Consider the following 26,084-nt stretch of genomic DNA (forward strand, 5'->3'; position numbering starts at 1 on the left):
TCTGTTTTGTCTGAATCTAGAAGGCAGAAAAAAGCACTAAAATTTCCAGAACAGAAAGATCTTATGGGTCCCAGATATATAACCATGAAGGCAAAGAGGCCTCTTTTTTCACAGGTGCTTAATATCACTGAGCATGGTCATCAGTACTGTAAAAAGAAACAGGAATGTTATTTAAAGTCTGTGATAAAAGACAGGCAACAACATAAAAGTATAACTGATGCATTTTCATCTCTCACACCTGTTTCAACGGATAATAAGATAGATATTGAAATTGATAACACACCCACAACAGGGACAGATCAACCAAGAGTACAAACATATAACCACACCTGCCCAGAGCTAGAGAAATCACTGAGTCTTGGGGAAGCATGGGAGGCCAATTTGATTGATACACAAAGCAGATCCAGCAACACAGGGAGGGTGAGTGTGCCACATGAGAAGGAAGAGGAAAATGTCCCAGAAATATCAGCAGAATCAGTTCTGCATGAGAGCCAACATTTCCGTTTCACTCCTCAACATGTAAAAAATCTTGGCCCTTGCAAATCAAAACCTAAACTGAATAGTTCAAAAGGTAGAAGTACTTGGAATCTGTCTTGTGCGGCACAAAACATGAGGCAAGAAGAACACATTAGAAAAACTATTTTAAAGCCTGTCTCTAAAAGCGTGATGACTTTAATTCGAGTCCAAACACTGAAGAAAGGTCTTCATACTCAAGAGGAAATCCAACACAAGGCAGATCTAAAGATCCCATTTCCAGAATCTAGGAAATCAGAGACTGGTTCCTTACACTGTGATGGTGTCTGGGATGGAAATCCTAGGAGGAAACAAGATAGTCCCATTTTCAAGAAAAAGGCAAGGAGTCAGAGTGACTTACTAGGAACAGTCTTAAAGCCTTTAGGTTTCTCCAGCCTTGACTCATCTGAACCTGAGAGCCAGAGTCATGCAGTAGAGGCTGTAGGCAAGAAAAGTACAATGAGTCCCAAGCAGGTAACTCTGGAGGCAGGGAAGCTACCAGTTTTACAGGAGCTTAATAGCACGAGGTATCTTACCGGAAGCCATAGAGAGAAAAACCACAAAGCTAAGACCAAGGCAGGAGAGAAGCAATGGGATGAAGGTGCGAGAGAGACATTATTCCATGCCAGTGAGGGAGCTAAGAGTCCACCACCCACGTTAGTGACTGATAAACTCTCATTTGATACAGCAGCAAGGGACAATCTGGATAACCATAGAACACTTCACAAAAATCTAGGTGATTTTGTTACAGAGAAAAAGGCAGAGCTGGACAAAAACTTAGCCACAGTTCTCCTGGGGCCTGTCGATTTATTCATGCCTGTTTTATCTGACTCTGAAAGCCAGATAAACACAGTGCAAGAGAAAATCATACCGAAATGTTCAGTGATGAAAAAAAAGGAGCCACTCATTTCACAGCTATTTAAAATCAGTAGGCAATCTGCCACAAAACAGAGGACAAGACTTAGATCCAGTATAGAAACCAAAATGAAAGAGATGCACTCAGGTAAAAATGCGACTGATATGTGTACAAATGCCACTTACTTGGAAGTGGATACCTCTAACATTAGAAGGCAAAGCAGATTCCAAACAGAGGCAGACAGAATATCAGGGTTTAATCCTGTACAGCCAACACACATGCAGTTGCCAGTCGAAGACAGAGTGGTTTTACAGTCACTTAATGCCGCAGGTCCTGCTGCTTTAAGCATTAACAAAGAACAGGAGATAGACACACAGAGAGAGAAAGCTGTGTTAAACACAGACCTAAAATCTACAGATGCTTCTCCATCTATTCCACCACATATAAAAATGGAGCAGTCACCTAACACATCGGGTAACTATGAAGAATCTTCTGAAAAGAGAAATGCCCTAAAGAAAGCAAAAGGTATGGAGGAAAAAGAGTGTGAACAACAGGTCTTGTCTGGAACACCTTCACAATATACCCAGTCATTTGAGTTTCTGCAAAAGAAACAGCAAGAACCACGTGTCTCAGGAAACATCCAGAACTCTGCTTATGCCTATACACCTCCTTACCCCCGAATCCTAAACCATCAAGCTAATGCGAAAGCAGCAGGTGTAGAAAGCACTGTGCCTGCTGAACGGGTAAAATCGAAGGCAAGGAAACCATTTGTTTCCCTGATGTATAACACAGCAGGGCATGGAACCCAAAGCCACGAAAAGGAAACAAGGTTTAACACCAAGAAGCAGAAGCCAGGGTTCCAGCAAGATAAAACTGAAGTAGAATTCTCTCTGAAAACTATTTGTGACCCTGGGTCTATTCCACCTCAAATTCAAGAGTTGATGGAAGCGGAAAGGGAGAAAGGCAAGCCACCAAGGCCGAAGAAACTGCTGAACACAAGACAAATAGCATTTTCACGGTCCCTTGCTAAGAGTGCCAAATCCAGAAATACGAAAACCCAGAGACACTGTATCAGAGAGCAAAAAGAAAATTGCCAAATTGCTTCACTGGACCTCTTCCCACAATGTAGATATCAATTCATGATGAGACAGCATCTGAAGAAGAGCCCCACCCATGTCAAATACACAGTAAATTTGAAAAGAGAAGCACATCCTCATCAACCTTCACCAAAGAGAGAAAGCTGCTTCACTACGTTTGACATCTCAAGAGTTAGATTACACACAAAACGCCAACGCCTCATCGCCCTGGGAGTAAAGGAGGGAGACAGAGACAAGGCCCAATCTCCAGTGTCAACTCCACAGAGGACGGAAATATCTGAGAAAACAGATATTTCTTTAAGTTCAAAAGGACAGAATATGTGTCTTCCAGAGTCAGATGCTTCTCAAGAGAAGACTTGCAAGGAACAGGATCTGCTGAAAGAAGGAAGTAATTCAAGGACACTGGTGGAGCCTACTTTGTACTCCATTACGGAAACCCCTCATTTGGAAAATACCATTCCAAATCAACTGGGAAGAGATGGCTTAAGAGAAACTGATACCTTACAAGGTTCAAAAGGACAGACGTTTCTCTGTGCAAATGCAGAAGCCCGGCAATATACACCTGCAGTGGAGATTGGAGACGTGAAACCAGATCCCATTCCGGAACGTCTCCTGGATTCAACATCTTGCCCCAGTGGGGAACTTCATGTGAGAGAGGCAGGAAATGCAACACGGAAGGAAAGTGTTAGCATCCCTGTTGTTTCAGGTGTCAATCTATGGGAAACCGAGATGCCAAAGTTAACGAACCTTCTATTAACATCAAATGAACAGAAAATAAACTGTTCTGAAAAAGGGAGGACAGAGCAGCGAAACAGTTCTAACCAGAAGAAAGGAAATCTTCTGGAATTCATTTCCTCTTGTATATTGTATCAACTCCATCTTGAAAGGCGAAAGAAAGAAATCTCAGCCAAAGGAATGAGTTCAGCAGTTTTGAGTCCAGTGGTCCAGAAAGCATCAAACACAATAGATATTCCAGTGGATCAACCTCCGTGCTCAGGAAGAAGAAAAGAACATCAACAGGAAGGTACATGCAAGACTCTCCCAACATCTCTTTCTCATTCTATGATGAATATATTTCAGATTAAATTACCAGGAATAATGAAAGCAGCAAAGGAAGTAGATAGTCCAAGGCACCACAATTCAAATACAGAAGGAATTGGCTTACCTGTTGCAAGAACAGAAGAGCAACCAGAATGTGTACAATGTATTTGGCCAAATCTTGCTTCTGATCCTTCAAGAGATATATTATTTCAAAGTAAGATGCCATATGAAAAGACAGTATCGGAAGAAGTAGTTAGCACTGTGGAGTATACTCCAAGTACAGAAGGATTTGGTTCACATATTACAGGAAAAGGAGACCAGCAAGAGAAATGGATGTCTGAGACCCTTCAAAAGTCCACATCTCACTCCCAAGCAGGTCTCCACCAAACTAATATCTCAGTGCAAGAAGTAAAGTTTGATGACACAAGTAAGATGCATTCTGAATATTCAACTCCACAGGCTAAGGAAGCATTAAAAGGAATGGATGTTATTTTTGGATATACACAAAAAAGTGAAAAAGGACAAAACTTACCCAGTGTGGAACAAAAGCAGCAGCACCTACTGATTCCCTCTGAGAAATTTCCCTCCCTGAGAATTCCCTCTGAGCGTGTATCTTACCCTCAAAACAATCCCTGGCTCCTGCCACATTTAACGCCTCAGACGAAGGAAGCATTATCAGAAGTAGGTAATGTGTCGAGCAGGACAAAAGGATTAGACTTGATTTCTAAAGAACAACTAAATACTCAACGTGAGTGTGGCCTGGAATGGACTGTACCCTCAGCTCCTCCAACGCAAATGACGAGACAAAATACAAGGCCACCTTTGGAATCATCCAGTGAAACTGCAAAATATCAGAATGTCTCGTTGCCGAAAGGAAAGAAATTATTGGATGGGGAGCAGATAATTGATTCAATAACAAATGTTAGCTCCCCCAAGCTAAGTGTTAGAAAGAAGGTGCACTTAGGTAAAGCATGTCAAAAAAAAGTACAAAAAGAGGTATGTCTACCTGGATTTTTTTCACATTCTCTTTCTATCCATATCCCTCCTTTGCCTGAAAATAAAAGACAGAAGAATGACCTAAAACAAGGAGTTGAGAAAGACATGGTACCCACCCAAAGGACTTTGGAGAAATTGATATTTTCAAACGTATTTAATACCACTGACTACGGTGGCCCAGGCAACAGACCAGAACTGCCGAGGAAGATTAGAATAAAAGGAGTCAACGTGAAAGGAACAATGAATCCCAACATTACCTTGAAGGCAAAGAAACCATCACGATCACACATGCTCAGTGAAAAGGAATTGCCAGGGCAGTTGAAAATTGTAAAACAAGAGAGCGAGGGGCAGATAGGCAAAGGTATATCAGGTGTGAAACTGACAAACTTGTTTACTTCTGTACCATCTCTCTCACCTCTTGATTTGAACTCAAGAACAAAAGGAGAAAGAGATACGTCAAGAATACCACAGAACTGCCTTCCACCACTAAAGCTCCAGGCAACATCAAATATCAGGAAAGCGTCATTTGCAGAGTCAATTAATAGAGAGAGTTTAAGCAACATAATAGAATCAAAACATTTCCCACAGCAAAAGAGGGAAGATGGAGACAATATAGTATATGTGAAAGATAAAAGGAACTGCAAAAGGCCCACTTTTAAAAGAAAGAAAAAACTTTTCAAACACACACCGCATGGAAATGAACCACAGTGGAACAATAAAGAGCAAGAGAAAATGATGCAGGAAGATGAAAGTAATGGAAATGTAGTTCTGAATAAGCCCCATGCCTCCATTCCATCTTCTTCTCACCTGGAGCAGGGTCCTGGAGTAAAAGAAGCGGCATCACAAATAGTATCATGGTTCTACCCTCCATCACTGACCTTCCAGGAATTGTCAGATGCAATGATAACATGTAAGGAGCCAGCTGATGATATTTTAAGCAATATAGCAAGATCAAAATATATGTCACAGGAAAATGAAGACAGAGTGGACATGGCTTTGAAAGAGGTAAGGCATCCCCAAAGAATGCCTCTGGAGGTGAACCAGTCTCTAGTTGCCCAAGAATTGCAGTTGAACATCAAAGAAAAAGAGGAAGAGATACGGCAAGATAAAGGTAAACATTTTGGGATTCAGAGACAGTCTTGTGTTTGCAGCTCTTCTCCACCTTACTCTGAAGTGGACACAAGAAGGGAAGGAGAAGCAGTCATGCTAAGAAAAACAAGATCCTGTTTTCTACAACCCAAACTCCAGGAGTCATCAGATATGGGAAACATAGCATATGAAAAGTCTGTTTCAAACAGGGTTAACAAAGCTAAAAAACATACAATGCAGGAAGAAGAGAAGAGAGTTAATATGGAAAAAGTCCTACTTTGGAAGAAAAAGAATTCACCACTTTTACAGGAAATCCAGCTGGACGTCAAAGAGCAAAAGAACAAGATACAAAGAATTCGTGAACCAAGTGTGATTTTGATCTGTACTTCCAGACCTGCCACTTCTTTTAACTTGAATACAAGAATAATAGAAGCAGATGACAGAGCTAAAGTAACAAGATACTCTTGTTCAGAACTACCCCACCAGAAATCATCAGATGTAGTGAAAAAAGCAAATCGAGACTCAACTGAGAGAGGTATCATAAGCAGTGTACAAGCAGCAAAGGAATTTATGCCCCAGAAAAGACAGGATCAAGGAGAAACAGCCAATATGAATTATATGAAGTACTCCAAAGAAACAAGTTCCAAGGCAAAGGAGTTCCCACTTCCACATGTTCCCAGTAACCCTGGGAGCCACAGCCCCCAGACTAGAGATGAACCAACAAACAGAAGAGAAAACCTGGGACATGCACAGGAAAGAAAAAGTGAACTAGATGAGGTCCTGACAGGACTTTGTCTACCTCAGTTTACATTAAACAAAGGCAAGAAAGAGAAGCAAGGAGCTCTCAAATCCTGTCTTCCACTGTTATGGCGCAGGAAGTCATCAGATGCACAGGAGTTAAAATATACAGTGTCACCTCTGAGTGAGATCTCAAGTGATTCAAAAAGAACAAAATACATGATGCAGGAAGAAAAGGATAAAGCAAATATTTTTGTGAGGGATCCAATGCATCCCAAGTCCTTAGCTTTGAAGGTAAGGAAATCCCCACTTTTCCATATGCTCCAAGCAAAGAAACTGCAAGTGAGCATTAAGGAGCAAGTGAAACAGGAGCAGAAAGGGAGAAGGGACACAGTTGTGATTCTGAGCAAAATCTGCCCTTTTGTCACTTCTTCAGCTCATCTTCAATCTGACACAATAAAAGAAGACAAAGGTGGTCCGGTCCTAAGGCACTCTGTGCCACATCTCAAGATCCAAGCTTCACGGCCTTCAGTACAGAAAGCGCCTCTAAAGTCAACTGATAGAAAGAAAGAAAAACAATATCCACCACCAACAGAAAGGGACAGAGCACACGCAATAGTTGTGAGAGGCTCGGTGCATGCCAGTGGCTCAAATTTCGAAGCAAAGACATCATCCCCGCCTCATGTGTTCCGTGTCTCCAAGCACGATGCTCTGAGCAGAAGAAAGGAAGCGCAGCCAAGCATGGAGGAGAGCGCAGAACAGGGGCAGGGGAGAACAGGAGACCCTGGTGTGACCCCAACAAAAACTCATCCTTCCTTGCCTTCTCCATCAGACCGTAGACTGGATGCAGGAATCAAAGAAGACAAACACTTGCCTGCAGTCCCGGGATTCTCTCCACCATTTCAGCTCCTTGAGTCATCAGGTACAGGGAAAATCAGACATGCAGATTTCAGTCAAGGTATTAGCTCGTGTAATATAACAGTAAGAGCTAACGGACGTGTGTTGTATAAAGAGACAGAGATCAGAGTAAAAAGAAAAGATGAGAAAGATAGAACACGCCCCAGAATCACAGCTGTGGAAGCCCAAACATCCCCACTTACACATTTACTCAGTAGAAGCAGACTGCCTTTGAATGTCAAAGAGCAAGGGAAGGAAATGCAGGATGGCAATGGTGAGCTGGGAATGGCTCTGAGGGAAACTCGTGCCTCCTTACCTTCTCCATCTTACCTGAGACGAGACACTAGCAGAAATGAAAAGAAAGATACAGAAAGAATAACACAATCCTGTTTTCCACCACTGAAGATTTTTGATCCACTCAATCTAAACACAAAAGCAGATGCTAAGTCATTTGATGGTTATTTGTTAAAAAACAAAGCTAGACTCAAAACAGATAATGAAGACAGAGTGCTTCCAATATCTGTGCATCAGAAGGCAAAAGAATTACCACTTTCACATAGATATGATACCAGAGAATCACGGTGCAAAATGAAAAAGCAAAAGAAAATGGTACAGAGAGAGGACAGTGAACTAGCTACAAGATTGAAAAACATCTGTACTTCTTTACTGACTCTACCATATCTTAAATCTGATACACCAGAAGGAGACAGGTACATGATAAGAATCACAAAATTGCCTCCCCCACAAGCAGAATCACCTATTGTACTTACACACAATCTAACTGACCTTCAGGGAAAAACTAAAGGGAAGGTTTGGGAAGATAAACAGGAGCCAGGTGATGCCATGCAAACTGAGACCTGTGCTTCTCTATCTTCTTCTCTTCACCTTGATGAAAACACCAGCATAAGAGAAGAGGGCATGTCAATGCTACCAAGGTCCTCTTTTCCCCCAGTAAACTTCCAGAAATCATCAAGTTCTGAGGAAGTGATACATGTAGAGTCAATGGCGAGTGATACTGTCATTAGTCCCCGCAAAGAAAAATATTTGCCCCAGAACAAGAAAGAGGACGGAGTAGAAAGAAGAAACTTTGTGTCTCCCAAACATCAAGGAAAGGAGATGCAGGAAAGTAAAGATGAACCAGGTATGGTTCTGACCAAATTTTATACTTTATCCCCATCTCTCTCTGCCCTCAAATTGGATAAAGAAGTACAAGTTGATGATGAAACGCTAGCACATGCAAGGTCTATTTTGCAGAGAGTATCATCTGGAGGGAAATTATATACAGACACAACTAGTGGTGATACCCCGGAAGATGCTCAAAACCTGACCAAATCTACTTCATCACCATTTCTCCCTGCCCTCAAGTTGGATATAGAAGTACAAGTCAATGATGAAATGCTAGCATGTAGAGAATCTGCTCTGGGGAGAATGTCGTATGCAAGAGAAGTAGTACATACAGAGACAATTAGTGGTAATACCATGAAAGATGTTCAAAACCTGACCAAAATTTCTACCTCATCACCACCTCTCCCCACCCTCAAATTGGATAAAGAAGTACAAGTTAATGATGAAATGCTAGCACATACAAGGTCTATCTTGAGGAGAATTTCATATCCAAGGGAAATAGTACACAGAGATTCACTTAGTAGTGACATCACAGTTCAGTTCAGTTCAGTTCCAAAAGATGGTCGAAACCTCACCAAATTTTCAGCTTCATCACCATATCACTCTGCCCCCAAATTGGATAAAGAAGTTCAAGTCAATGATGAAATGCTAGCACGTGGAAGGTCTGTCTTGGGGAGAATAGCATATGCAGGGGAAACAGTACACAGAGATTCAATTAGTGGTGATACCATGAAAGATGGTCAAAACCTGACCAAAATTTCTGCTTTATCACCATTTCTCCCCACCTTCAAATTGGATAAAGAAGTTCAAGTTGATGACGAAATGCTAGCACACAGAAGGTCTGTCTTGGCAAGACTATCATATGCAGGGGAAAGAGGACATACAGATTTAATTAGTGGTGATATCACAAAAAATGGTCAAAACTTGACCAAATTTTCTGCTTCATCACCATCTCTTCCCACGCACAAATTGGATAAAGAAGTTCAAGTTGATGACGAAATGCTAGCACGTGGAAGGTCTGTCTTGGGAAGACTATCATATGCAGGGGAAATAGCATATGCAGATTCAATTAGTGGTGATATCACAAAAAATGATCAAAACTTGACCAAATTTTCTGTTTTGTCACCATCTTTTTCTGCCCACAAATTGGATAAAGAAGTTCAAGTCAATGATGAAATGCTAGCACATGGAAGGTCTGTCTTGGGAAGACTATCATATGCAGGGGAAACAGGACATACAGATTCAATTAGTAATGATATCACAAAAGATGGTCAAAACCTGACCAAATTTTCTGCTTCATCACCATCTCTTTCTGCCTTCAAATTGGATAAAGAAGTTCAAGTCAATGACGAAATGCTAGCACGTAGCAGGTCTGCCTTGGAGAGAATTTCATATGCAGGGGAAATAGTACATACAGAGACAATGAGTGGTAATACCATGAAAGATGTTCAAAACCTGACTAAATTTTCTACTTCATCATCATCTCTTCCTACCCTCAAACCAGATAAAGAAGTACAAGTTGACGATGAAATGCTAGCACGTAGAACGTCTGCCTTGGGGAGAATTCCATATGCAGGGGAAATAGTACATAGGGGTTCAATTCATGGTGATACCACAAAAAGTGGTCAAAACCTGACCAAATTTTCTGCTTTATCACCATATCTCTCTGCCCTCAAGCTGGATAAAGAAGTACAAGTCAATGATGAAATGCTAGCTCTTAGACGGCCTATTTTGGGGAGAATAGTATATGCAGAGGAAACAGCACATACATATTCAGTTAGCGATGATATCACAAAAGATGGTCAAAACCTGACCAAATTTTCTATTTCATCACCATCTATCCGTGCCCTCAAGTTGGATAAAGAAGTACAAGTTGATGATGAAATGCTAGCACATAGAAGGTCTGTTTTGGGGAGAATATCAAAGGCAGGGCAAATGATACATACATATTCAATTAGTGATGATTCCAGGAAAGATGTTCAAAATGAGGAACAACCTATTCCTGAGAAAGAAGATAGGGACAGAGAAAAATCAGTAGATAGGAGAGGTGTGACACACACCAGATATATAATTTTGAAGTCCAAGAAATCACCTTCTTCATATACACTCCACAGATCAGAACTGTATCTGAACCTTGGAGGGACAGAGCAAAAGAAACAGGAAACTCAAGGTAAACCACCTGGTAAGGTGGTAAGAAATATTTATCTTGCTGCCCCTCCAACTAAGCCTAAATTGGACAAAGGTACACAAGTAGATGAAGGAAAGCTTGGAATTAAAAAACCCTCTCTACTTCCACAAATGATTTCAGCATTATCAGATGCAAAGAAGAGAACAGATACAAAGGGAATTAGTGGTGATGTAACAAAAAGAAAACAATGTATGTCAGAGAAAGAAAAAAAGCTTGATGTGAAAAATGTAGATATGAGGCTACGGACCCATCACAAAAAATCAGCGATTTCACCAATTCCAGATGTCCTTAGTACAAAGAAATTTGTGTTGAATGTTATTAAAGAGCCAGGGGGAAAAGTACACAAAGATAAAGATGAACCAAGTATGGTCCTGACAAGGACTTTTGTTTCTATCCCTTCTGCACCTCTTTATTTAGATTTAGGGAGCAAAACAGACAAAGACACATCAGAAATCACAGGATCCTCTGGGTCACAGCAAAATCTCCAAGAAACATCAGATACCCAGAAAACAGCAATTAGAGAATCAGCTGCTGGTGAGAGGGAAATTGTTAAAAACGCAGAATGCTCGGTGCCAGAAGACGCCATACAACAGTGGACATCAAACTTTGTGATCAGTGTACAGCAAAGGAGGGAACCTCTACAAGTCAAATCTGAAGGAGATGTGAGTCAGTTACTTTCAAATTCACAGCAGGAGGACTTTTATGTCACAGGGTATGGTACTATAAAAAGTGGGAAAAGGCTGGAATGTTTCTTTGCAGGGTCAGAGGCTCAGCAAGAAAATTACAAACCAGAAACTTTGGCTACAGTTCTTTCCTTCCCCATGATGGATCTCACTAAAATTGAAAGCCTGAAGAAAGAAACAGAAATAATGAGTAACTTAAGTCATAAAATAAGTCCTCACGTTCTAGTTTCACTGCCAAGGAAACTATCCAAGGAAATATATGCCACACTTGGCTCCCCTGTCGGTTCAGAAGGATTTTCTGCTTCAAAGCAAGATGTCCACCACCAACAAGAAGCTTTATCACAAGCATCTCCAGCATCTACAGATCTATGTAAACTTGATAAGCCAGAAGAAGATAGACAAAACAATGGAAAAACAAGTGAAATGTCCCCTCCCAAAGTGTTAGCACCACAGATAAAGGAACCCCTTGAGGAAATAAATATCAGAGAGTCAGATGCACTCCAAAATGCAGATCAAGAAATTGTCATGAAAAAGCAAGTGGTGCTGCAGTCTGGGAGTGGACAAAAGACCAGAGTGGATTCTAGTCTTTCTCTGAAAATTCCACTACAACATGTAAAGCAAAGGACATCATTGGAAATAGATGTGCGCAAGCAAACTACAGCATGCCCTGAAATACAAATGCTACCAGGAATACAAATGGGTATGACAGAGTTTGATGCCCAAAGAGGGAAAAAGGAGCAGACATTGCTTGTTCCAGATAAAGAGTCACACAATCTAGAACCACTTCAGAAGTCTGTTTCCTCCTGGACTTTTCCACTTCAATCTGGAGATGTGGGGGGAAAAAACGAAACTGACACTGGCTCTACTGGAAATCCAGAGCAAAAAAAGTTAGACATGAAAGAAGGGATATTAAAAATAGATACAAACATAGCTGTCCATCTAGAAGAGGACAAAATAGAAATGCACAAACTCACCATTGTTAATCTGGAGGAGGAGACAATAAAAATGGACACAAGCAATACAGTGAACCTGAACACTGCATCTCTAAAGGCAGAGGAACCTCAAATTAAGACTCAGGTAATTGCTCCCATGGCAAACAGATGCCCAATCAAACAAAAACATAAAAGGGAACGAGAAGTGTCCAGTGCAAAACATAACATTCAACTACAAAAAATGCTTCAAAAACATGCTCTGGATTCATTTTATGCCTACATTCCTCTTTCTCCCAAATTAGGAGGCCAGAAAGGCAGATTAACAATAGCAGACTTGAAAAGAGAATTGGGCCCCCAATATTTAAATATGAAAATCCGAAAACATCCAATTCCACAGATTCTAGGCGACACGGGACGAGGTACTCCAAGCAATCGAAAGAAATTAGAGTATAACTTTAACAAATCAAAGAAAATAGCTTTGAGAAGAGGAGATGCCTCAGAAATATTTATCAGAAGTCTTTCTATTTACACAGTGAGTCCATCTCAGACTAAAGACCCAGTAAAATCTCAGACAAACCTAGAAAGTGTAAAGAGAACCCGTATTTCAGAATTCCAGAAGAAATCACCAAATACTAGTGAAACTATGAAGATGGACAGTTCAAGCATTGTGAAAGAAGAGAACCGGAATTTTACAAACACAATTCCACAGGATTCCCAGCCCTTCATGGTAGACAAACAACAAATGCACAAACTTCCTAACATCAAATCAGAAGCAAACCTCAGCAGAGAGATAAATAAAAATTTAGCTCCACAAACAATCGAAAGGGTTGTTCCAGACCAGGATATCTCAAGGATCATAAAAGAACCTGATGTGCTTACGATCAAACAAGAAAAGGCACCAAAACCCACTGAAACACCCACAGACTGTCTAATCATGTCTAAAGATCCAAAAGAAAATGTGGAAAGGATTGTAAAAGAAACTGACTTCCTTATGGTTGAACAAGAAGAGGCACCAAAACCCACTGAAACACCTACAGGGTGTCTAGTCATGTCTGATCCAAAAGAAAATGCAGAAAGGATCATAAAAGAACCTGACTTGCTTACAGTTGAACAAGAAAAGGCACCAAAACCCACTGAAACTCCTACAGGGAGTCTAATCATGTCTGAAGATCCAAAGGAAAATGTGGAAAAGATTGGTAAACAACCTGACATGCTTATGATCCAGCAGGAAAAGGCACCAAAACCCACTGAAACTCCTACAGGGAGTCAAATCATGTCTGAAGATCCAAAGGAAAATGTGGAAAAGATTGTGAAAGAACTTGATCTGCTTATGGTTGAACAAGAAAAGGCACCAAAACCCATTAAAAAACCTAGAGAGTGTCTAGTCATGTCTGAAGATACAGAGGAAAGTGTGGAATGGATCATAGAAGAACCTGACTCGCTTATGGTTGAACAAGAAAAGGCACCAAAACCCACTGAAACTGCTACAGGGTGTCTAATCATGTCTGAAGATCCAAAGAAAAATGTGGAAAGGATTGTAAAAGAACCTGACATGTTTATGATCCAGCAAGAAAAGGCACCAAAACCCACTGAAACTCCTACAGGGAGTCAAATCTTGTCTGAAGATCCAAAGGAAAATGTGGAAAAGATTGTGAAAGAACTTGATCTGCTTATGGTTGAACAAGAAAAGGCACCAAAACCCATTAAAAAACCTAGAGAGTGTCTAGTCATGTCTGAAGATACAGAGGAAAGTGTGGAATGGATCATAGAAGAACCTGACTCGCTTATGGTTGAACAAGAAAAGGCACCAAAACCCACTGAAACTCCTACAGAGTGTCTAATCATGTCTGAAGATCCAAAGGAAAATGTGGAAAGGATCGTAAAAGAACCTGACTTGCTTATGGTTGAACAAGAAGAGGCACCAAAACCCACTGAAACACCTACAGGGTGTCTAATCATGTCTGATCCAAAAGAAAATGCAGAAGGGATCATAAAAGAACCTGACTTGCTTACGGTTGAACAAGAAGAGGCACCAAAACCCACTGAAACACCCACAGAGTATCTAATCATGTCTAAAGATCCAAAGAAAAATGTGGAAAAGATTGTTAAAGAACCTGACATGCTTATGATCCAGCAAAAAAAAGCACCAAAACTCATTGAAACTCCTACAGGGAGTCAGATCTTGTCTGAAGATCCAAAGGAAAATGTGGAAAAGATCGTAAAAGAACCTGACTTCCTTAAAGTTGGACAAAAAAAAGCACCAAAACCCATTAAAATACCTACAGAGTGTGTAATCATGTCTGAAGATCCAAAGGAAAATGTGGAAAGGATTGTTAAAGAACCTGACATGCTTACGATCCACCAGGAAAAGGCACCAAAACCCACTGAAACTCCTACAGCGTGTTTAATCACGTCTAAAGGTCCAAAGGAAAATGTTGCGACAATCATAAAAGAACCTGACTTGATTATGATGGAGCAAGGAAAGGCACCAAAACCCACTGAAACACCTACAGGGTGTCTAATCATGTCTACAAATGTGGAAAATGTGGAAACTCACATGAAAAGCACCCTAAATATGAACAGTTCTCCTCCAAAGGTAGAAGAACCACAAGATGAGACTCAACTCGTTGATACCACGGGGTGTGCCTCGCCACTCGATCATAGGGATCAGAGTGAACGTGTACAGGACACAGCCATGCAAAAGGTCCAGCAACTAGAAACTTCTCTAGGAATTGTGCCTATTCAACCCCAAGCTAAAGGTAATGAGAGAAAAACAGTGGGATATAGTCCAAGTGCGGGAATTATGATTCCTATTTGTGAAGCAATTAAAAATGTTCTTGAATCCCAGATAAAAAGCATGATTCAAAACAACTTTTTTCCTAAAAACCTTGAAAAAGTAAAAGACAATAAACCTGATGATTGGAAGTCACAACGTTTCACAAGGGGTCCGAGTACACTATCCATGACGATACATCCTGAATTGCGGCCAAAACCTATTTTAGAAAATTTTACTTGCAAAGAAAAAATCAAGCTCACGCATCATTTAGAGTCAAAAGCACCTGAAATAAGACTGAATTTGATACCAGAGGTGGTAAAACAATCCTTTCAAAGGTTCAGCTTTTATCAAAAATTGGCTATTTCAAAACATAACAGTTGGAAGCTCTATCCAAGACCTAAACAAATGTTCTTTTTGCCTCTGGAAGGGATTGATACTATAGAATTTAACCTAAAACACAAATATGAAAAAGACTCACCTCCTGTCGATTGTATGAAGTCACTGATTGTTAATGTTTCAAGAGGCAGTGAAGAGGCAGTGAACGTTACAAAGTTAAGGAGGGTGAAAGCGCTGGAAAGTGGAGCACCTTCATTGACTTCCGCTAGAGAGAAAACATTGCCTCATATTCTCCAGAACTGCTCAGTAGGAGAGAAAAACAAACTCCTCATACACTTTTCTAAGAAGACACTGGAGATTCAAATGAAAGCCTTTCCCAGAATTGTAAGGGAATCTTCCACAATGGCCAGTGCTCAGGATGGAAGGAAACCTGTATCTAAATGTGTTCATTCTGTGGTCAAAGTACCAAAACGAAAAAACAGAGTTTTGTTACTTTTTGAGGAAAACTCTCTTCATCAGATAGATCTTGACTTACAATACAAATACCTTCGTTTTCTCCTGGGTTCTCCAGATGCAAGGATGTTCCCTAAGCCAATTGCATTTCCCAAACATAGTCTTAAATTACAGACAATTGCAATATGTAAAAAAGTAGACAGCAGTGGGGAAAGTGGCGGTCATTCCATTAATACACAACCATTAGAACATATCCCTTTCAAAAAACAAAGTTTCCATGAAAACTCATCATCAGTCAGAAATTTCTTGGCACCTACCCAGGTGTGTGCCCCTGACCCTGATCAACACAGCACAGTGCAGAAAGATACCACGGCTCTTTCTAAGTTAAAATCTCGTGTGACTCCAGAAAAAGATAAACAATGTCATGTATGGTTTCAAGAAACATGTACATATGAATCTGTTGATTTAAAGATTCAGAAAAAGGCTCAGGATGCAGGTGGTTCCCATTCAATTCAGAATTTTGAAGATTTTACTGACAGTCAGACAGATATCGAGAATTCAGGTAACTCGGAGGAAAGCTCAGCTCATGATGTACTTGAGAGTGAAGACTGTATCTTTTTAGATGCCACCCCTTATTTAAGGCAGGAAGCAGAGAGTATTCTATTTGAATTACAGAAAGGCATACCTGTGGAAAATCTCTACAAGAAGAAGAAAGTCAAAATGGGTTTGAAACCACTTTATAGTGAAGCTTTTGGTTCCCGTCATATTAGAGGTCATCGACAACACTCGTCAATTGTGACACCCCATTCTTATGAATCCCATAAAAGCAGGACACACAGGTCGTCCTCCAGTATTACACCGCCTTCTTATGAATCCCACAGAAGCAGGAAATATAGATCGTCCTCCAAAATGACACCATCATCTCATGAATACCACAAAAGCAGGAAACGTGGATGGTCCCCCAAAATGCAGCCTCCTGACCTGTGGTGTCACAGCTCCTTAAATATCATTGAGGTTCCATCTGTATCATCTTCCATTTCTTTCAATGGGGAGATGCTTTCACAGACTACAGTAAGCGGGAAAAATTATTTAGTTCCCTTAACAGAATCCAATATTAAATTACATCTTGCAAAAAGCCAAGGCAGACCTCACAGGCATTCAGAAAGCAGAGATATAAGGAAGGCCAAATTGGACTTCTTTAGAAAGAACAACATGCCTTGGGAATGTGATGAGAGTTATACAAAGAATAAAGAGAAACACACAAGAAGGAAGAATGTAAGGGATTATGAATCAGAAAGACTGGATTATTTCCCAAGTAAATACAAATCAGCAGCAAAACCTCATCAAGAGAGTATCAGCTTCCATTCTGAAAAAAAACAAAACCAGCCATTTTTTTATGCCTGTATACCAGCAGACTCACTGGAGATTATACCCCAAACCATTCGCTGGACTATTCCCCCCAAAACTTTAAGGAAGAGAAACTTCAGAGTTCCCCTAGTGGCCAAGATTTCAACTTCTTACGGTATATGGAACTCATCGAAAAAGTTGTTGGGATCACTGTTAGAGTCCTTCAGCTTACTTCATTAAAAATATTACCATTTCAAGATTCAGCTAGAGAGGACAGCTGGTTGCTAAGATGATATTCTTTGCAAAATAAAATCGTATTCAGTCAGATGGCTTCCTCATGAAGTGTTTTCTAAACTGACATTCTACAGTAGATTTGAATCTACCGTTCTGGGAGGGCGCGTTGGGAAAGCGAATGACTTTGGGTTTGGTCCAGCCATGCAGGAGAGCTCTCTTTAGTTTGTGCCGCCTCCTTATAAGCCCCCAGAGGAGAAGCTCCCAGGTGCCAAAGCCCCCTTCCCACCCCACCCCACCCCAATGACTGCAGGGTGAGTTGGAGGAAGTGTAGCCCATCAATGAGATTGAGGAAGAACAGCCTGCAAGGCAGGGGGACATAGATGCTAGAGGGAGACAGTGTCAGGGAGCAGCAGGGGTTGAACAACGTCACGGGTCACAAGATACAGGAGTAAAATACTTCCCTTAGGACCCAGGTTCCTCTGATGACTTTGTCGCCATCCCCAGTGGCGAGCAGAACCCGCAGCATCTCCATGACCTGCTCATCACCTGCCATAGCTGGGGCATCAACATGCTTGAGGACCTCAGACCGCACCCCCAGGCTCTTAGAGGAGGCCTGGAAAAGCTGAGTCTGCCCAGGGGCTGCTGGGAAAACCCAGATCTGTGAGGCTGAGGGTGTGGTGGTGGTGGGATTTTTAGCACCATGGGAATGTTTTTGAATGTACTTTGTGCTGGCTTATTTCTAGTATGTTAATAAAGTATTGGTCTCACTTGGGGAAAAAAATCTTTTTTTGCCTCAAAAATTCCATAATGTTGATCATTTTATTTTACTTTTATCACCATTATATTCATGCTAGGGATAACAGTGCTCCTCCCTCTATTACAAATGCTACTTGATCTCTTTGAAACACATTATTTGCTGTGTGTGGACTATTTGGGCATGCTTGATAGAAAATTATAAAACATTTCAATTTTTTTTTTTTTTTACCAAGGAAAGTATCTAATTTTGTACAACTTACACAGAACTTTTTTAGTACTAAAAACAATGAAATTATTTCACTTCTTGATATTTAACAATAACAAGACATTAACTCCCCAAGACAGGCACCTACAGCCACAGACTAGATTCTGTCCTCAGTATACTGGTCTTAGCATCTTCTGTGAGTCATGGAGTCGTGTCTGTCAGGTCTGACAATCAAGTCGAATATTTTCTTACTTTTTAAAAAAAATTTTTTTAATTAAATTTTGTAGAGAATTTTGAACATACGCACAAAAAGGACAATATAATGGGCTTCTGTGTGCCCCTCACTCAGCCCTAAAATTTTAACCTCTAGTCATACCTGCCTCCTCTACTTCTCCATTAGTGTTTTGAAGCAAGTCACAGATATATAATTGTTATCATTTTACAAATCTCTACTAGAGAGATTATTTTAAATAACCATCTCCTATCTAAGAAGCAACAGAAATTACTTGGTATCAAATATGTAGTCAGATGATTTCCAGCTCTCATGAATGTCATTTTCTAATGGTTCCCATTCCATTGTGGGTTTTTGTTTTTTTTTTTCTGACAATTTTTTCAAATCAAAGGAACAAGGTTGTTTGTTGTGTAGAGTTTCCCATAGCTTACATTCTGCTGATAGTGTCCCCATTTCAGACTGAAATTATTTAACTCTGATTTCCTACTTATTCCTTGAAAGGTCTTTAAATAGATTACACAGCATGCAGCATTTAGAGTAAACTGTTTCAGAAGACTGTCTGGGGTGGGAGGTGGGAGGGCCGTTCAAGAGATGGGGGACATACGTAGACCTGTGGCTGATTCACGCTGATGTAAGGCAGAGACCAGCACCCTGCCACAGAGCAAGCATCCTGCAACGAAAAATAAATAAAATTAAAAAAAGAAGATTGCTCGTCACCTGTTGGCAGTGCAAACTAGAGCTGTTACCGCTATGTGCCTATTGTATATTTATCTTCTATATAGAGCGGTTCTATAGTTACATGTTCTATAGGGCTGTTACGGGGCTTCCCAGATGGTGCTGGTGGTAAAGAACCTGCCTGCCAATGCAGGAGATGTAAGAGATGTGGGTTCGATCCCTGGGTCAGGAAGACCCCCTGGAGGAAGGCATGGCAACCCACTCCACTATTCTTGCCTGGAGAATTGCATGGACAGGGGAGCCTGGCGGGCTACAGTCCATAGGGTCGCAAAGAGACAGACACGACTAAAGCAACTTCACACACACACACACACACATACACACAGGGCTGTTACATAGTTACATGTTAGATGCACGCTAAGTTGCTTCAGTCATGTCCTAATTTTTGCAACCCTATGGACTATCGTCGCAGAAGGCAATGGCACCCCACTCCAGTACTCTTGCCTGGAGAGTCCCATGGATGGAAGAGCCTGGTGGGCTGCAGTTCATGGGGTCGCTAGGAGTCGGACACGACTGAGCGACTTCACTTTCACGCATTGGAGAAGGAAATGGCAACCCACTCCAGTGTTCTTGCCTGGAGAATCCCAGGGATGGGGGAGCCTGGTGGGCTGCTGTCTATGGGGTCGCACAGAGTCGGACACGACTGAAGTGACTTAGCATAACATAGCGTAGCATATGGACTATCGTCCACCAGCCTGCAGATGGTGACTGCAGCCATGAAATTAAAAGACACTTTACCCTTGGAAGAAAAGCTAGGACAAGCCTAGACAGCATACTAAAAAGCAGAGACATTACTTTGCCAACAAAGGTCCTTATAGACAAAGCTACGGTTTTTCCAGTAGTCATGTATGGGTGTGAGAGTTGGACCATAGAGAAAGCTGAGCACTGAAGAAATTGATGCTTTTGAACTGTCATGCTGGAGAAGACTCTTGAGAGTCCCTTGAACTGCAAGGAGATCAAACCAGTCAATCCTAAAGGAAATCAACCCTGAATATTCATTGGAAGGACTGATGCTGAAGCTGAAACTCCAATAGTTGGGCCACCTGGGGTGAAGAGCTGGCTCATTTGAAAAGACCCTGATGCTGAGAAAGATTGAAGGTGGGAGGAGAAGGAGACGACAGAGGATGAGATGGTTGGATGGCATCACTGACTCAATGGACGTGAGTTTGAGCAAGCTCCAGGAGATGGTGATGGACAAGGAAGCCTGGTGTGCTGCAGTCCATGGGGTCGCAAAGAGTTGGACACAACTGAGCGACTGAACAACATCTGTCAAGAATTACCCATGAGGAGGGGGTATCGGCAAAATGATGAACACCCAAGCCAAGTCTTCTGGTGACCCGAATGGCCTGCCTCCTTTTAGAAACAAGTCTCTGGGGGAGCCGAGACACGTGTTTCCTCTTGGCTTTAAAGACCCAAGTTACAACAGATGGTGATGGTGTAGTCCATGTGCCATGAGAACTGGGGACAGAGAGACTTAGGTTTGAGTTTTAAGGTTATGAGGGAACTTGGGGGAGGACAAGGCAGAGACAGTGTTTGTCATAAGTGAGATGAAGACTTAAGTCTGAGGATTTCCTAGTTCTATGCACACAACGGCACCCCATGCAGGTTGTGATTCATTACTTGGAAGAAATAGAGAAAGCAGGAGGAATTCATCCTTAAGTCAGAGGTCCCCAAACTCTCTCAATGCCTTCAGCGCTTCTGATTTTTCTCATGGCACCCCTCAGGCAAAATGACCAAAGATGAATTAATACGTCTTTTGTTACCCAAACATTACTGACTGGAGTGTTTCAATATTCATTTACATAACAAAATTGTTGGCCACGGGCATTCGTTTCCGCAAAAACCTCCCGATCAATAATGTGTTAAGCAGCATGTGTTCAAACGACTTAATTATGATTTATATCGCTTGGAAAAAATATATAAATTCAAGGAAAAAATATTTTTATTTCATTCTCACATAACCACACTTATTAGTGGGATGTGTGTGCCTGCCTGTTGGGCACTGCAAAACGTTTTGAACTTTAGGAATCAGATTGGACACTCCACATTAATTATCGTGCAGTACTTGCTTTTCTTTCTGCAAAAGCTAAAAACCTCAGCGTCACAAAGAAATTAACGTAATAGAGAGGAATGTAGCACCATTTAATAATCGTGAACTACCTTGAGCTAGCAGTTCACGCTGTGTCCAGCAGATGTCGCTCTATTTCCCTCACAAGTTAAACCGATTCCCCGTGGCCACAGGGCACAGGTATGGAAGCACAGAGAAACACTAACAAAAGGAGTAGACGAAATAAAAGCCCCATGAAGTGACTGCTGTCTGTACCCAAAGGATCAGGAAAGAGGAAGCTGAGCAGGACACGGTGCTTTTGACAGTACCCGCGCTACTCCATACACTGAGGCAAGAGGCGGATGGCTCTCCCCAGGGTAAAGCGATGGAAGATTCAGTCCCTGCGGATGGAAACTGCGTGACAAGAAGAGCGGGACAGTTAAGGCGAGGTGGCTGGGACCCGCCCAGACCACATAGTTCTTATTCTCAAAGCCAGGAGACCGCCCTGACCACACATGCTCAGAAGAGGCTCCGTGGAGGTCAAAGGGGAGTTACGTCAAGGGACGTTCTACCCAGGCGCCTTTTGGGTAAAATCCATCTTGGTTAAGAGGTGTGTGGGCACATATGGGAGGATCCTGAGATAATCGAAACATGGACTGGGAACCAAGCAAATCAAAAGGATTGGCCAAAGGAAACCCAGAAGAAATGCCCCATTAAAGTAATTCAAACCACTAGTCAAAGCTATGGTTTTTCCAGTAGTCATGTATGGATGTGAGAGTTGGACTATAAAAAAAGCTGAGTGCTGAAGAATTGATGCTTTTGAACTGTGGTGTTGAAGAAGACACTTGAGAGTCCCTTGGACTGCAAGGAGATCCAACCAGTCAATCCTAAAGGAGATCAGTCCTGAATATTCATTGGAAAGACTGATGCTGAAGCTGAAACTCCAATACTTCGGCCACCTGATGCAAAGAACTGACTCATTTGAAAAGACCCTGATGCTGAGAAAGATTGAAGGTGGGAGAAGAAGGGGACAACAGAGGATGAGATGATTGGATGGCATTACCGACTCGATAGACATGAGTTTGAGTAAACTTTGGGAGTTGGTGATGAACAGGGAGGCCTGGTTTGCTGCAGTCCATGGGGTTGCAAAGAGTCGGACACGACTGAGCGACTGAACTGAAACCACTACGAGGGCAAGACTCCACAAGTCTCTCTCTGACTCTGCCCGTGTGTCTACCCACACACACTGTACTCTTTTTTTCCTCTAAATAAATACTTGCTTCACTGCTTTCCATCTTTGTGGGAATTCTTTTCTGCAAAGCCAAAGGGCCAGGGCCCTTGTCACTGACCACTGGACTAGTGGCTAGGATCTGGTGCTTTCTCCACAGTGACCCAGCCTCAACCTCTGGCTGGGAACCCAAGCTCCGCTCCAAGCCGTTGCAGGCCAAGGCCACCTGAGATCAATACCACAAGTAAATCACACCCTTTCCTCTCTGCCCTGGGCCCCGTGCCAGTGTGGACTATGCCCTGTCCTCCAATAAAGAGTGGATGCCCCTCCCTCTCCCTCCCAGCCCAGGGGTAAAGTGTCCACAGACTGAGGCTGGTGCCCAGACTTTCACCAAATGGGAAACTGTTAATAACAGCCAAGGTAGAAGATTTAAAGAGGAACTAGAAAAAAGAGTCCAGAATGTATGAAAACATCACTCTCATCCCCCAAGAACCAGGAGCATGTCATCTCACTTCAGTGAGAAAAGACAAGAATCTGTGCAAGATTTTAAAGCAGCCATCATAAAAATGCTCCAGTGAACAATTAGAAGCACTCTTGCAACAGATGAAAAAATGAAGACAGAAAAGAAATAGATGATAAAAAAAATCAATTGAAAAATATTTTGCTGGAAAAATTCAATTAAAAAGCTCATTGAATGGGCTCAGTAGCAAAAAATGCAAATGACCAAAGACAGAATCAGTGAGAAATTCCCAAACAGGATACACCCAAAGAAATTCATGCCAAGATACACCATCATAAAATTTTTGAAGACTAAAAACAAAGAAAAATATTGAAAGCACTCTCTGCTATCCAAACCCTCCAATGAATCCCCATCTTATTCAAAGAAAGAAAAGTCCATACAACAACCTCCAAGGCCCTGCATGATCTGGCTCTCTACTAACCTTCCAAGTTCATCTTATATTTCTCTTCCTTTGACTACACACTCTAGCCACACTGGCCTCCTTCCTGTCCCTTGAATGTTCCAGATATATATTTACCTAGGGCCCTTGCTCTATTTATTCCCCTTCTCAGAAATCTCCTTCCCCAAACATTTGTTGAATTCATTGAATGACTATAGTAATAAAATGAGACCATCCACATGACACAGATTCTGAAAGGCCCCCATTCTTCCACTAAAATGTTCTATACTGGCTTCCCCAGAGTGCAACTATGGAAAACAGTATGGAGCTTCCTCAGAAACTTGCAAATAGGAATGCCATACAATCCAGCATGTCTACTTCTAGGTATTTATCCAAAGAAAATGAAAAGACTCATTCAAAACTATGTCTGTTGCAATATTGTTCAGAATAGCCAAGACAGGGAAACGGCCTAACTGTCCACTGATGGATAGATGGGCAAAGAAAACATGAGAGATTTATACATATACATTGATATATTTATTTATTTCAGTCTTTAGAAAAAAGAATGAAATCTTGCCATTTGTGACAACATGGATAGAACTTGAGGGTGTTATACTCAGTGAAATGAAAAGTGAAAGTAAAGTCGCTCAGTTGTGTTCAATTCTTAGCAATCCCCATGGACTGTAGCCTGCCGGGTTTCTCCGTCCATGGGATTTTCCAGGCAAGAGTACTAGAGGGGGTTGCCATTTCCTTCTCCAGGGGATCTTCCTGATCCAGGGATTGAACCCGGATCTGCTGCATTGCAGGCAGATTCTTTACCATCTGAGCCACCAGGGAAGACCAAGTGAAATAGTCAGATAGAAAAAGACACGAGCATATGATCTTACTTATAGGTGGAATCTAAAACCAAGTGAACAACCGAAAACCAGTCTTGGAGGCTATCTGAGATATGAGATGGGGTGTGGATGAAATGGGTGAAAAGGATCAAGAAAACTCCAAAAGGAGGAGCGGGGAGTTGGGGGAAAGCAATTCTGTTACTTGCAGCAAACAGTGATAACTTGGGGACTTCCCTGATAGTCCAGTGGCTAAGACTCTGAGCTCCCAATGCAGGGGGCCTGGGTTTGATCCCTGGTCAGAGAACTGGATCCCACATGCTACAGCTAAGAGTTTGCATACTGCAACTAAAGATCCTGTGTGCTGCAGTGAAGACCCAGCACAGCCAGATCAATCAATCAATCAATCAATATTATTTTCTTTATGCTCTACTGCTTTGCCATGTTTTCTCCCCAAAGCTGAGGTGACATGGCCATTTTAGTGTAATATCTAGAGATAAGTAAATGGTCAGAATACTGGTCTCTGACAACTTCCATATAATTACTCACCTAAGCCATCATAATTAAATATATTTCACTTAAAACATAGCAATGAAAACTAGTTCAGTAACAACATAAAAATGATTTCATTACATTCTTTATGTGCTGAGAAAATTAAGAAGCAAACTCTTCAGGCTTTGTGTAAATTTAAAAATGACATCACCGGGGCTTCCCTGGTGGTCCAGTGGTTAAGAATGCCTTACAGTGCAGAGGACACCAGTTCGATTCCTGATCTGGGAAGATCCCACATATTGTGGAGCAACTAGCATGCACACCTGGAGCCTGCACTCTGCAACAAGAGAAGCCAACACAATGAGAAGCCTGCGTACCACAACTAGAGAAAGCCTGCGGGCAGCAACGAAGACCCAGAGCCAAAAAGAAACAAATATATGACTTTTAAAAAATTAAAAAATTACATTCCCGTTTTTACATATAGCAAACTGAACCAACAGTTTCAGAATAAATTGTAACAATAAACCTTATATTCTTAAAAAAAAATAAAAAATAAATAAAATGCCTTTTTTAAAAGCGATAGCTTGATACAAGTTAAAGTTCCATTTTTTCTAAAATTCATAATGCCCTTAAGGGAGAACATATTGACCACTAAATGTGTATATTTTCACTGATTTCATTTTAAGACTCATAAATTTCATATATATTTGTTAGTTTAAAAAAAAAAACTGTCAAAGGACTCTTTCTGATTTTTCTGCACAACATATAAACCATCCCATGGCTTTCGCAGCAACTTAGATATTCCCTCTAAATACCCAGAAAAGCACAATACTATGTCTTCGTCAACTGATTAGTAGATTTAGAACATGCATTTCATCATAGGATTACAAGAATTATTACAAAATAAGCCATATCACTTCTCCTTGCTGACAAAAATAGACTGGAACTCTGGAAAGGAAAGTGTGCCCTTCATCCAAGAATCTCAACTGATTGTGAGTGGCTGCACAGTAAATTTACCAGGACTCAGCATTGCTCTGTGTTCGTCCTAAGTTAACATGTCATTAGTTCTTCAAAATTCAGCTGTTGCTGCCATATCACCTTCCAAAGCGAGTAAATACATCGCAATGTACATTCTAAACACCATGTAATACCATCCTGAGGTTCTGACGGACAATGCAGAGCCTTGTGACCAGACCACAAATGACGATTTCTTTAGGGAACTCCTGTTCCCATGGATACGGGAGAAAGTTCATCAGCCAACACCCATCAAGCACCAGGCATACTTGATATACGTTATGGCATTTACTCTTCACGTGGACCCTAGCGTTAACCGCTCCCAGTTTATAGATGAGGAAA

General features: G+C 41.4%; 1 protein-coding gene across 1 annotated transcript; it reads left to right on the forward strand.

Annotated features, from left to right (window-relative positions):
• Nucleotides 1-18,024, forward strand: CCDC168 (coiled-coil domain containing 168). The gene has a single exon (XM_070380826.1). The coding sequence runs from the start codon at nucleotides 64-66 to the stop codon at nucleotides 17,305-17,307; it is 17,244 nt and encodes a 5,747-aa protein (XP_070236927.1). The 5' UTR covers nucleotides 1-63; the 3' UTR covers nucleotides 17,308-18,024.
• The last annotated feature ends 8,060 nt before the right edge of the window (nucleotides 18,025-26,084 follow it).

The sequence above is a fragment of the Bos mutus genome, chromosome 12 (assembly GCF_027580195.1).
Source record: "Bos mutus isolate GX-2022 chromosome 12, NWIPB_WYAK_1.1, whole genome shotgun sequence".
NCBI lineage: Eukaryota > Metazoa > Chordata > Mammalia > Artiodactyla > Bovidae > Bos > Bos mutus.